The following is a 12,458-nucleotide window of genomic DNA, read 5'->3' on the forward strand; positions in this document are numbered from 1 at the left end:
ATCTTTAAAAAAATACTTGTTACTTTCTGTTTTGTTTTTTTTTTAATAATACCCATTTTCTAGTGAATGGAAAGCGGTATCTTGTGTTTTGGATTTGTGTTAGTGATTAGTGCTGCTGAGCATCTTGCTATATGCGTATTGGCCATTCGTACGTCTTTGGAGTAATGTCTGTTCCAGTCCTTTGCCCTTTTTTAAATTGAGGGGGTTTTTGTTTTGTTTTTGTTACTGAGTTATACAAGTTCTTTATATATCCTGGATGTTAACTCCTTATCAGATACAAGATTTGCAGTATTTTATCCCATTCTGTGGGTTGCCTGTCCATTCTGTCCATAGTGTCCTTTGGTGAAATTTTGATGACTCCCATTTCCATTTATTTTGTCGCCTCTGCTTTGGTGTTATATCTGATAAGTCATTGCCAAGCCAATGTCATGACGCTCTTTCCATGTTTTCTTCCAAGATTTTTATAGTTTTAGGTATTGCATTTAAGTCTTTGGTCTAATTTAATTTTTGTATATAAGGTAAGGGTTCAACTTTATTTTTTTTCTTTTTTATTCATTGATTTTAGAGAGAAAAGAAAGGAGGGGGAGAGAGAGGGAAACATCGATTTGTTGTTCCACTTATCATTGTATTCATTGGTTAACTCTTGTCTGTGCCCTGACCGGGGATCAAACCTGTAACCTTGGAGAATTGGGACAACTCTCTAACCAACACAGCTATCCAGCCAAAGTTGAGTTTATTCTTTTCTACTTAGTAATGTGGTTTTCCCAGCATGGTTTGTTGAAAAGTCTGTCCTTTCCCCATGGGTTCTGGCACCTTTGTCAGAAATCATTCGACTGTACATGTGAGGCTTTTTAAAGCTGTGGAATACAATTATAATCTTGAATGTTATCTGCTCACTTCTACCTCTGGTTTTGACTGCTCGTTTTCCTCATTGTGGACTATGTTGCTTATTATGACTTTATAAGCCTGACAGCCTTTGATTGGATGCCAGACACGAGTTTTACCTTGTTAGATGCTGAATGTGTTTATAATCTTGGAAATCTTCTTGAGCTTTTTTCTGGGACAGTTAAGTTACCGGAAACAGTTTAATGTTGTTGGATCTTGCTCATAAGATTTTCTTAGGCAATTCCAGAGCAGTGCTCATTCTAGGGCTTATTATTAGCCACTACAGAAGCAAGATCTTTCTAAGTATTCTCAGTACCCCACAATGCTGTCCCCAGTGCCACGGCTGGTGGGAAGAGACACTATTCTAGTCTCTTGAATCCTTCCTGATGGTTCTTTGCCTACCCGCAGAGAGTTTCCCCACAGGCTTGTGCCGATCAGTGTTCTGATGAACACTCCAGGGGACCCTCTACAGATCTCCAGGGGTTTCCCCCTGTGCAGCTCTCGTTCCCTAGCGTTCTGTCCTAGGAGTTCACCCCCTTGGTCTGCCCAGACTCTCGTCACTGTCTGCAGCTCAGCACCCTGGGCTCACTGCCATCCTCCCTCCTTCTGCTGCAGCCTGAAAACTCCCCCAGGGCAGGAAGCCGGGGCGATCACAGCGCTCCCCTTGCTTGTTTCCTGTCTCTCTGGGATCGCTGTCCTTTACTGGTCAATGTCCAGAGCCTTCAAAAACACTGTTTCATGTGTTTGGTCTGGTTGCTTGTCTGGTTGCTTTTCTGTTTGCTTCAGGTGGATGAATATGATCCCCGTAATTCCATCTCGGCTGAAAGCAGCAGTCTCTGCTGCCAGCTCTTTCACCTGTACGATCACAAGGCCTCTGTGAAGGACTGTGTGAGTTCCTTTAAGTGAAAGGGTCGCTTGCACAGTAGGTGCTCAATCAGTTATTCCCTCCTCACCCACCGAAGGGGAGTCTAAGGGGCCTGACGCCTGGGAACCTTAGCTTGCCAGCGACGTGTCTGGATTTAAGGAAATCTCCAAGACCAGAACCTTGCCATTGGACCTACGCTAGCCCCAAAGTCAGTACCCTCTGACCCTGAGGACCATCGCAGCATGAAAGTGCCATCTTGGGGGGTCCCATAGAAGGGTCGAATCGTGCCTGTGAGCTCCCAGAGATGATGGTGTCAGTAACCCCACTAGACCTTGTGGGCAGACATCCATTTCACCCCTGAGGCTTGGTCTAAGCAAGTCATGGTCCCGTGCTCCCCGAGTGGACGTGTTGCCCCATTCTAGCCAATTAGATGCAAGTCTGAGTGGCTTCTAGGAAGGGTTTCCTCCATTTTAGGGGTGTCGTGGGAAGACCCAACGGGGCTTCTCTGGAGTTGCCATATCCTACAGTGACTCTTGGGGCTACTGCCACCATCTTGGCACCACCTGAGGGTGGAGAACAGGAAGGATGCAGATTGGAGGAGACCCAAGTTCTCAAAGACATCATTGAGCTGCTGAATCAAACCGCCCCAAAGCCCATCTCGCCTGGATGTTCACATAAAAAAAGGAGAAAGACAAAAAAGAAAGAAAAAGAAATTGCTTGTCGGAAAATCAAAAGTATTGCCACTGAGCCAGCCAGCTGGAGGGCTGGGCGGCTGTGTGGAGCAGAAGACATCTTAAAGGGACATTTGCCCCCTGCTAGGGAATTCCAAGTTCTCCTTTAGGGGAGAGGCAGGCTGAGAGCTGTCAGAAGTCATGGCCAAGGCCCCACCGCGGGGAGCCAGCAGCACACGGGCCTGCCGGCCTCTCCGCCGGTGCCCGCTCCACCACAGCCCCGCGCCCCTGAGATCCCGAGTCAGCTCTGATGCCGAGGGCCTCAGAGGCCACCAGCCCAAATCAGTGTTTAGTCCTGCTGCTGAGCAAGGGCAAGCAGATACCAGGGAATTCCTTTAATTTTTGTGCTGAAATCATGTCCATGGAGGAAAATATCAAAGTTCCCCAAGCTGTAATCAGCACAGTCACAGGTAACAATGGATTGCTGTCTATTTTTCTTATTGACAAGAACTTGTCCAAAAGTCCTCCCTGGGCCAACAGGACAGACCTCTTAGAGCAGAGGTGAGAAAAACCCTGACCTCAAGACTCGATGAGTTTGCTCTCCACACCAGAGCAGGGAGGCCCTCCTCCACCCTGGCCTTCCTCCATTCTGTGAGCACGTAAGCCCAATGGCCATCTCTCAGTAGGAGGGACTGGGAGTGGGCCCAACGACATTGCTGCAACCCCAGAGGCTGCCTGGAAAAGAGCTGCCTTGGGCCACGCAGTTCCTGTCATTAGAGACAGTCTTCTCCTTGCCCACCTGGAAGACCCTCCTGAACGTTGAGGACGTAAAGCATGCGTTGATTCCACAGCTGCTGAGCCCTGCACTGTGCCGGGTGCTGTTCTGGGGGAGGGGTGTTCTGCAGTGAGCGTGCACAGAAACAGGCGGATAACTAAATATACAATATTGTGTCAGATGGTGTAAGTGCTAGAACAAAATCCAGATCAGGGGAAGGGCTTAAGGCGCGTGACAGGGTGTTTTTTAGAAAGGGTGGTCAGGGAAGGCTTCCCTGAAGAGATGAAATTGCAACAGATGAGCTTAGAACTTACTGAATCGAGAAGCTGGCCATGCAAATACATAGAGAAGGTTCCAAGTGGAGGGAAGAGCAAGCAAGGTCTTGGCACAGATTCGAAGACCAGCATAACACAGGTGTCAGTAGAAGGAGGGGTATCGGAGAGGAGGTGACGAGGTCAGGTGACAAGGGCCAGGGTCTTGCAGACCATGCGGAGCACTCCTCTCTGATGTTGGTTTCCTCTCACTCGCCATCAGACGGGTTGGAGGGTTGGGAGCCGAAGAGGGCCATGGCCAGACATTTAGAGAGCCTCTCTGGCTGCTGTATCCTTGTAAGCCCCTGGCCCAGAGGGGGCACTCACTGAACATCAGCAGTTACTGTCACTGTTTTCAGCCTGGTGGAACTCTTGAGCTCGCTGGGGGCAGACACCTGAATAGGGTCATCCTGCATCCCCAGTGCTTCGTACAGAGGGGGCACTAAGATATGCAGATAAACAAATGAGTCACTCATATTCCAGACGCATGGCTGGGCTGTACCCTTGCCAAGGTCAGTCAGTGTGAAGGAAGCATGCCCCTGGTCATGCCGCAGAAAGATCAGGTAAGCTCCTGTTTCGGTGAGCACCATTGTCCTGGGCCTAAGAATAGGTAGGCTGCAGCTTGGCCTGTATTTGGGTGGGCTGCAGGAGCCAAAGTGCACCTGCCAACCACCAGGTAGTTACAGGGCAGGCAAACCACATGGGGCAGCAGCTTCCAGGACCACCAGGATGCTGAGGTTCAACCTGATTCCCCTAGGATCATCAAAACAGCTGTTTAGCACAAGAGAAATGCAGAGGGTACAGCCCACCCATGTACTGGTGTCCAAAATTCTAGTCTGTACTTGGGAGGTGGCAGAGATGATGGTGGGTTAGAGCAATCAAGGAGGGCCTCGCGGAAGCTCGGCAGGATTCAAACTGAAGACACTACAGAGCTGGTATCACCCCCCGCCCCCCCCCCCGGACTCCACCTGCCCTGCCCACTCTCCCACCTCTGAGCCACAGCTTATCCTCCCCACCATTAGCCTTAGTTTGCATTCAGTTTCTGTTTCCAGAAAATGGACTTAAACTACCCACCCAGCCTTGCCTCTCCCAAACAGCCACACCCAGGGCACACGCTGTGCCCTGAACACAGCAGGCACCGTCTGTCTCAGGGCCTTCAGTCAGGCTGCTGGCTGTCAGGAACTCCCTTCTCCAGCCCCACTTTCTTTCTAAACTACTTACTGCCCATTCTTCAAAGCCCAGCCTCAGCGTCCAGCTTCACAGAACTTCCCACCCTCTGATCACACACATCATGCACAGCTGGGATGAGCTACGTGCCCAGATAGACTAAGTTGGGTTCTGTCTCTTTGGGGCAACCATTATATGCCAGTTAGTCCTCCTGTCCCGGTGTAATTATGAGTGTCCCCCTTTCACTCACAGTTGTGTTCCTGCTAGATGACAAATTTTAAGGTCACCCTTTATCACCTCCACCCTTCTCTGCCCAGCTGAACCCCGTGGGAGGGAACCATGTTGTCAGAGCCCAGCACATGCTCTGATGAACAGTCATTCACGCTCAGTGATTCTGAGGTGCACATGGGGAAAAGCGACAGACTGCTAGGGAAGGGGAGAAGAGACGGAAATGGGGAGAGGATGACTTCAGACAGCCTGGGTGGGGAGGCCTCTGCAGTGTTTGGGGCTTGGAAGAATGGAGGTAGTCGGAGAAGAGTATCTGCAGAAAGTTCCGGAGAGAAACGCAAGGCAAAACACTGAGGCTGGAACAGGCTTGGTGTCTTTTAAGGAGCAGAGAGGCAAGTGTTGGGGGTGGAGAGGCCCTTGATGGGCGGTGTCGGCAAGGACCAGAAAGTGCTGAGCTTTGTCAGCCACAATAAGGAATTAATTTTTTTCTTCTGCCATTGGAGGGCTTTGGAGAGGGAGTAACATGATCTGAGTTGGTTTTTCCCCCAGACTGAAAGGGTTTTATTTTTTTCATCATGCATACAGAGGATAAAAGTGCCATGAATCCTATTCTGATCGGACAAAGCCACATCACGAATATTTGTTTAGAAGCAGAGATATCAATACAGTGATGTTGGTTCCAACATGGCAACCGGAGCACAGAATCGTCAAGACTACCCGAGTTACAGGTTTCCTTTGGGAGGTCACCCTCACAACACAGTAACAGTATAAACCACCATATTCAAAACTATTTCTAAGTACAGGGTTATGTTATCAGGCCACAACAATTTGGTAACAATCATGAATAGCCACGTAAGTGCCCAAATGGTATCAAAAAATTAGTGACATTCTTGTAAATGTTCTCAACTCAAAGCAACAAGCAGGCCTTGTCAACTCAATTTCCCTGGCAGAAATGGAGAAGGGGATACACAGGTTCTTGCTTATAAGCAGTGAAATGGAAAACAGAATTAACTTTCCACAAACACAAGCTTTTACCTGGATGGAGAGAATCTGTAAAGATGCAGTGTTCTGTTCATAGTTCTTAATACACGTACTGGTCAATGAGTAAAGGTAGGAAGAGTCAGGGCTCCCTTCCTTCTGCTCCACCAGCACTCAGGTATCCCCGCCTTGCCAGCTGGCTCTGGCTTCTCCCTGGCCAAGAGCGTATCCCCCACTAGTTTGTTTCAAGGCCTCCCCAAGTGCGGAGAAGACAAGGCCTTTCATGGGAAGGGGACTAGGTATTGTCACCCCTAAAATAAGATGGAAACAGCAACAAAAGCCTAGGAAAGGGAACTGGGTTGCAGAGAGCGGCACAACTAAGCCCCTGTACCTATAGGATCCTGGGAGGGGCACTGGACCTGGTAGGAGAGAGTCGGGCCAAAGTCAGTCCAAAAGAGCGCAGCAGAAACAAAACGGTTAAGAACCCTTACCCCTGGGGGGCCCTACCTCCTGGTCTCCCTGTTGAGCAGCCCTGTACTGTTCCCCTTTGAAGATTCTAGACCTTGCTGAAAGGGGAAGGGCATGGGAGCAGAGGGGATAAAGAGAGGCAAATTAAACAAAAAAGCCTGTCTCCTCAACTGTTTATAAAAAACCTTGCTTCTTCAGTTGTTTATCTCTGGGCTGTCACTTTAAAGGAAATGAAGAGATGTGAGTTCGGGAAGGTGGAAGCCCCCAGACCAGAAACACCCCTTCCCCAGCAGCCCCAACCTGGCAGCCTAAAGAACACGGAGAAACGGGGAGATGGACTCTGTAGGAGTCCAGTGACCAGGGCTCAGGAAGGGACGCAGTCATTGCCCATGCCTTGAGCCCATGCCCAGAAATGCCAGCACAGCAGAGTTCCTGGGAGTTTGAGGGGTCTTGTGCATTTACAGGTGGCCAACCTGGCTCCACTGGCAGTTCTTGAGGTCCTTATAGACCTGGGAGCAGGCAAAAGGGCTGGTGGCAACCTCAGCCAAACTCATGAGAAGGGTGACAGCCAGACATCGGTAAGGTAGAGCACAGGCCTGTGCAGATAGCAGACTGTGAAGCAGGACCCACATGGGTGACGTCAGTGTGATCACAAAGAATGTGTTGCCCACTGCCTCACGTCCTTGACCTCACCCATGCACAACAGCCCTCTGCTGTCTGTGTGCCCATTTTACCGGATGTCCCACAGTCCAGTAGCCTGGCCTGTCATCCTGAAGCTCTGAGGCCCTAGAATGTCCAAGTGCAGTTGACAGCCAGCACAGTGCACCCACTTTGTCGTGGGTGATGAGACGCAGCTGGCCACAGCCCATGTGCAGAGCCAGCATAAATATGAAGCGCAGCATGTTGTGACCTTGCAGAGGCACTGGTCCTTCCAGCAATGACTCGTGGGCGCCATCTCAGAAATGGGTGGGGAGGCCATGATCAAAGGTGGGCCCGAAGATGACAGCAGTACATATTTGCAGCCCTGGGTACTGGGATAGACACTGTGGCCTGTGACTCCTGTGACGCATGAAGGCCATATGGAAACAGAAGAACGTCATCATGAAGGCCTCAACTTGGAGCTGTGTCCGCTGAATGTCCAGAGGGGCCGGAGTGCATGTAGGAGAAGGCAGACGACAGAGTGCCACTGCTGGCCTAAGCAGAGGTCCACAGGAAGTAGAAGGGAGTCTCATGTAGGTAGGGGCCAGGTTCCAGGGCAGGGCTTAGCCAGACTGGAACCCATAGGGCCTTGAAGGAGGCTCTGTGGGCCACCGTGCTAGGCCTCTCCTGGCCCTGTGGGGCCTATCCCCCAGCAGGTAGTACTGCAGGGGGTTGGGCCACAGGTCCTCTTTAATAATCTGGGCAACCATGTCAGCCTCTGGGAGGCTGTGCTGTGAGAACCAGCTGAAGAAGCTGCGGACAGTCTCTCGGTTCCTGTGTACCAGAGCAGGGGGCTCCTGGCCCCGGTGCCATCGGATGCGAGTTGCGATAGACACCACCCGGCCTGAGGATCTGCATTCATACTCCTTCACGATCACCTTGTTCCGGAAGTAGGGATTGCTCCAAAAGCGGAACTTGAACTTGCAGCCGGTCCTGGCATGCCTGAGCTCCCTCACCTCCAAATTCATCAGGTAGCAGAGCATGTCTTCATCTCGGGGGCTGATCAGGGCTGACAGCTGCGGGTGGTTCAGGAAGGCGGTGACCCAGAAGCCAGGAATATTCTGAATGATGAAGCTCCTACGGGCTAAGTGCAAGCGGTGCATGCGCCCAAACCTCCGCTCCAGCTGCAGGTAGGCCCTGTCTGCCTGGGCACTCACAGCCTCCAGCTCCCACTGGATGGCCTCCAGTGGGTCCACAACTGGGCCATCAAGGTGTAGCGGCCCAGGGCCCTCCTGCGCCTCCACTCCCACCTCCAGCTTCTCCTCCTCGACCAGCTTCTCAGCCACCTCCATCTCCTCGCCCACCTGCTGCTTTTGCACCTCCCCCTCCGCCTCCTCCGAGAAGATGGCGCCCTCCTCAATCGTCATTTCCTTGGCCTTCTCGCGGGCTTCAGCCTGGGCCCCCGACCCCACTGCGCCACAGGTTTTGGGGGCCTCGCCCCCAACAAGGCCGTTTTCCAGGGTAGGATGAGTCGCCACAGAGGACGCTCCCGGGAGCCCGAGGACAGGCGGGGCGGTCCTCGGGCCATCTGAGGGGTCGGGGTGCCCGTATCCCCTGGCTTCTCGGGCCCCAGCCGCCGGGGCCAGGCGCGAGCCCCCCTCCCGCGCGAGGCCCGCTGGCAGGCGCGCGGTGGTTTCCAGGACGCCCTCACCCTCGTCCGCCATCACCTGCGGAAGCCTCTGACCTGAAGGGACTGGGGTGCACGGGAGACACGAAGAGTTCCGTGAGAGGGGCGGCTCTGCGACTGGCGGTGGTGGCGCCGTGAGTGCGAGACGGGGAGGCAGTCTCCTCCGGGGTGCGCTCCGCCCCTCGTGCCCCCTCATTCCGGATGTGATTCACTAGGGTCGCCCGGCTGCGGGAGGCGAGGGGCCCGGAGGTCTGGCGGAGGGGCTGGGAGCTTCCCGGCGGGGAGTCCGGCAGAACTGGCTCCAGATTAATAGGGCGCTGGCAGTTAAGTGCAGGGGTGTACCAAGCAAGGAGCAACTCAGAGCAGGCACCGGGGATGATCAGACCCAACCTCGGTCACAGACAGAACCATCACAACTCCCATGCCAGGTCATTACTGTTCCCGCATCCCCGGTGGGCCGGTGGGAGTCTCCCGGTGCCCACAGTCCTCTGCGGCTTTGGGGCAGCCGCAGGACAGCTGCAGCTTTGCTCTAGGTAAAGCAGGCATATGTATAGGGGCTGGAGAGGTATTCCCTGCAAAGACTCACCAGAAGCCAACTGGGAGGGCAGTTGATGGTAATTAACAGGCACACGGAGGTGCTCAAAATACGTGAAAAAAGGAGAAACAAGGCCAGAGTAAAGATCTGGAGGCAAGGGAAGGTTTCAAATACTGCCAACCAGGGAGCAAAGCGCATCACCTGGTTTCCCCCAAACCAGCTGGGTCCTTCTGGGCTGGCAGGCTGAAAGGTAGACACTTTGCCCTAGGCCCAGCAGCTTCCCCCTGGCTCTGCACCAGACATTTCACAAATGTCAACTCAAATCTGAGGTGCACAGTCGGTCTGTGCTTGGATAGGTGAGAGACCGGAGGGACCAGCCCTTGCAGCCGGGGTTCTACAAATGCATCTTCATCCCTGTGGTCTTAGCTTCTAAACTTGTGGCCTGTGGGGGTCAATACCCCTATGCCCGTTCTGCCAGGAAATCCTTGCCACCTCCTCCAGAAAGCCTTCAGCTCCCTCTGGCTCAATGGAAAAGACAGCTCTGAGCCCCCAGACCCATCCAGGGGCATGCACCCTCTGGAGGCCAAGGCGGATTCCCCTGGGGCCCTCCCTGGGGATCTGACCCATTAGAATGGACAGTGAACATTACTTGAGTAAATGGAAGGCCAAAGAGATGAAGGGCCAGCCCACTGCTTTTTTTTTTTTTTTAAACACAAAACACCTGTTAACACTTGTTAATGCCCCATGGGTTCCTGGGCTGGACTCCAGAGTTGTACTGGACACTGGCTCCAGACCACTGGAAATCAAGCTCAGTCTGAGCCCTGAGTGGGAGGATCTCAGCACAAGGGAATGGGCCCAGGATGGTGAGAACTACCTCTATGAGAGACTGTCCAAGCCATGTCAGCCTCTCAGCAGTTCGTCTGAAACTAATGGATAGGCACAAGTCTGGGCAAGGTCAGGGCCTGGCTGTCACTATCTGTGCTTGGTGGGCAGTGGGTGACATTTTTCTTGGACAGTCAGCATCTGTTCCTCTTTCCAATGGTACCCCAAGTTTCCTTCAAGAAGCCAGTTTTCCCATCTCAGCCCTGTCATCACTGGCATATAGTGACTGGTTTGGGAATAACACAGAACCCCATTAAGACTAATGAGGCAGGAGATACTTACTGGGGCTTCTATGAATAAAAGGGCTGCTCTCTCCCAAGAGCCTATAAAGGTCCCTTTTCTCCTTGGTCAGCACTGTGAGGACAACTCTGGAGTATAGCAGCATTCTACTACACAAAGGGAAAAGCCACTTTGTTGGCCCTGAGGACAAAGTCGCAACTACATGAGACGCGGCAGGGAGAACTCAGAATGTTAATGTCAACTATTTAAATGCCGGATCAACGTAGAGACTAAACCAACATCTGGCATTTTCAGTTACACGAAACTTCATTAAGCCGATTTGATTTTTCTGATCCCTGCAGCCAAGATTAAGTGATAGTATGATGCCACTTACCTCAAAGGCATCCTGTTACGCTCTTTTATTTCAAAGTGCAAAGTTCCCAGGCGCTGATGTGTAGGTTGTTACCGTCTGTCCCTACACTAACCATCCCCTTCGACGCTGAAGATGTTTGTAGACTCCAGTTCTTCCCAAAGCTCTCTCCAACCCTTCCCCAATCAGAGAGGCTCACAACTCCCAAACACATCATTCAGAAGTTTTTAATAAACAACTTCATTATAAAAACTTTTTTTGAAAATGTAATTCTGTAAAACATTGAAAAATCTACTTTAACAAAGATATGCCCTGTGCATTTTCTAATGGCACTTATACTTTACAATTAAAAACCTTGTTTTATATAAAGCCAAAAATACTCCAAGAGGTTATTCACTGTGTTTACAAAGTGCTAGAAGGTTTTCTGTCTTGTATTTTTCTCTTTAAATAATCTGGCGTTTTGAAAGAGTGGCTCCACGGCCTTTCCCACTAGGAGGGAGGGAGGGAGGGAAACTCCACTAGGAGTTTCAGGAGCTCTAGTACCAACTATTCTGAGGAGGAGAGGTGCGTGTGGGGAGAATCAGCTAAGGAAGTCAGCTTGCACCCGGAGAAATCAGACTGGAATTCTTCCTCCATACTTCCTCCAAAGCCCTCCACAGAGGCACCAGGTTATCACGGCAAACCTTTCTCCTGTCAGGACTAGAACACCCTTTCCCTACCCACAGACCCTATTCTCCAGGGGTGAAGGTCACAGCCAATTCCTTCCACAGCAGGTTCAGAGCTCCAGGAGAGGCCAGGGTGGGGTCCCAGAGGAATCTGGATTTTTCTGGCCAACACCTGCCTAAGGCAAAGTTTATTACATAAATATCCTTGTTAAAAAGCAAAATATTGATCCTGTACAATATAAACTGTTAAAAAAATTTCGTGCTTACAAATAGCTCCTAGATAAGGGAGGTGGAAGGGGGAGTGGAAAAAAAAAAACAGCTACCAAACAGAAGGGAGAGAAGATTTAAAGGACTACTAGAGGAAAGTTTAGGGCAGTGGGAGAATTTCAATGTAGAACAATATGTACGAGCAAAAAAGTAATCACACCTGCTTTCCGGATTTCCATGAACAAAATACCAGTTGTAAAAGGTTGGGGGAGAAAACTCATTGGTACTTCTTTTCCAACCTCTCACCTCCGAGATGTGCACAGGTCCTTTGTGCTGACAGAACTGGGCACCGTCCCTGGCCTCAGGACTGCGCTCAACTGTGACCAGCTACCTTGCGGGGCGGGAGGTGCCTGCCCCCATTCAGGGCAGCTCCTTGCTAACCGAAGTTAGTTAGAAGAGATGGTGGGGAAGGGGACATGACACCCCTTTTTCCTGTTCCTTATTTGGTCTCTGCCACATGCCATGGCTCCTGTCTTGGGCAGATGCCAAGACTCAGGCTCTCACAGCCTCCGTAAGGGTACTGCAGTGGGTTTGCTACTGAGTGTGGGATAAAGCTATTATCCTTCGAACAACCAGGCCAATAAGGCTTCTCTCTCTGTCTCTCTCTCTCTTTTTTTTTAATTATGGAAAAGGAGGTTTAAGAAACAGCTGGGTGGCTATGATGCGGAAAAAAAAAAAGGTGAAGGCTGACGCTCCTCTGCTTCAGGGAAGTTCACAGTGATAGGGAAACTCCTTGGGGGTGGTAAGGGCCCTGGAGGAAGAGCAATGGGGCAGGGTGGAAGGAAGAAGGGGAGAGGAGGGGCCAGGCTCCAGTTACAAGTTTTAAATAGCTGCTTTGCCTGTCCT

The 12,458-nt window shown here is 51.4% G+C and overlaps 2 protein-coding genes across 2 annotated transcripts in view; one reads left to right on the plus strand and one right to left on the minus strand.

The window, feature by feature from the left end:
• TM9SF4 (transmembrane 9 superfamily member 4) overlaps window positions 1-12,458 on the plus strand; it is a 69,203-nt gene that overhangs the window by 54,681 nt on the left and 2,064 nt on the right. The window lies entirely within an intron of this gene.
• LOC119047736 (putative testis-specific Y-encoded-like protein 3) lies at window positions 5,436-9,096 on the minus strand. The gene has a single exon (XM_037143208.2). The coding sequence runs from the start codon at window positions 8,868-8,870 to the stop codon at window positions 7,611-7,613; it is 1,260 nt and encodes a 419-aa protein (XP_036999103.2). The 5' UTR covers window positions 8,871-9,096; the 3' UTR covers window positions 5,436-7,610.

The sequence above is a fragment of the Artibeus jamaicensis genome, unplaced genomic scaffold (assembly GCF_021234435.1).
Source record: "Artibeus jamaicensis isolate MK-2021 breed Jamaican fruit bat unplaced genomic scaffold, CSHL_Jam_final contig_685, whole genome shotgun sequence".
Lineage (NCBI taxonomy): Eukaryota > Metazoa > Chordata > Mammalia > Chiroptera > Phyllostomidae > Artibeus > Artibeus jamaicensis.

Bases quoted from the DNA above. Each gene is read 5' to 3' on its own strand.
- LOC119047736 (XM_037143208.2), bottom strand. From the start codon at position 8,870: ATGAGGGGGCACGAGGGGCGGAGCGCACCCCGGAGGAGACTGCCTCCC.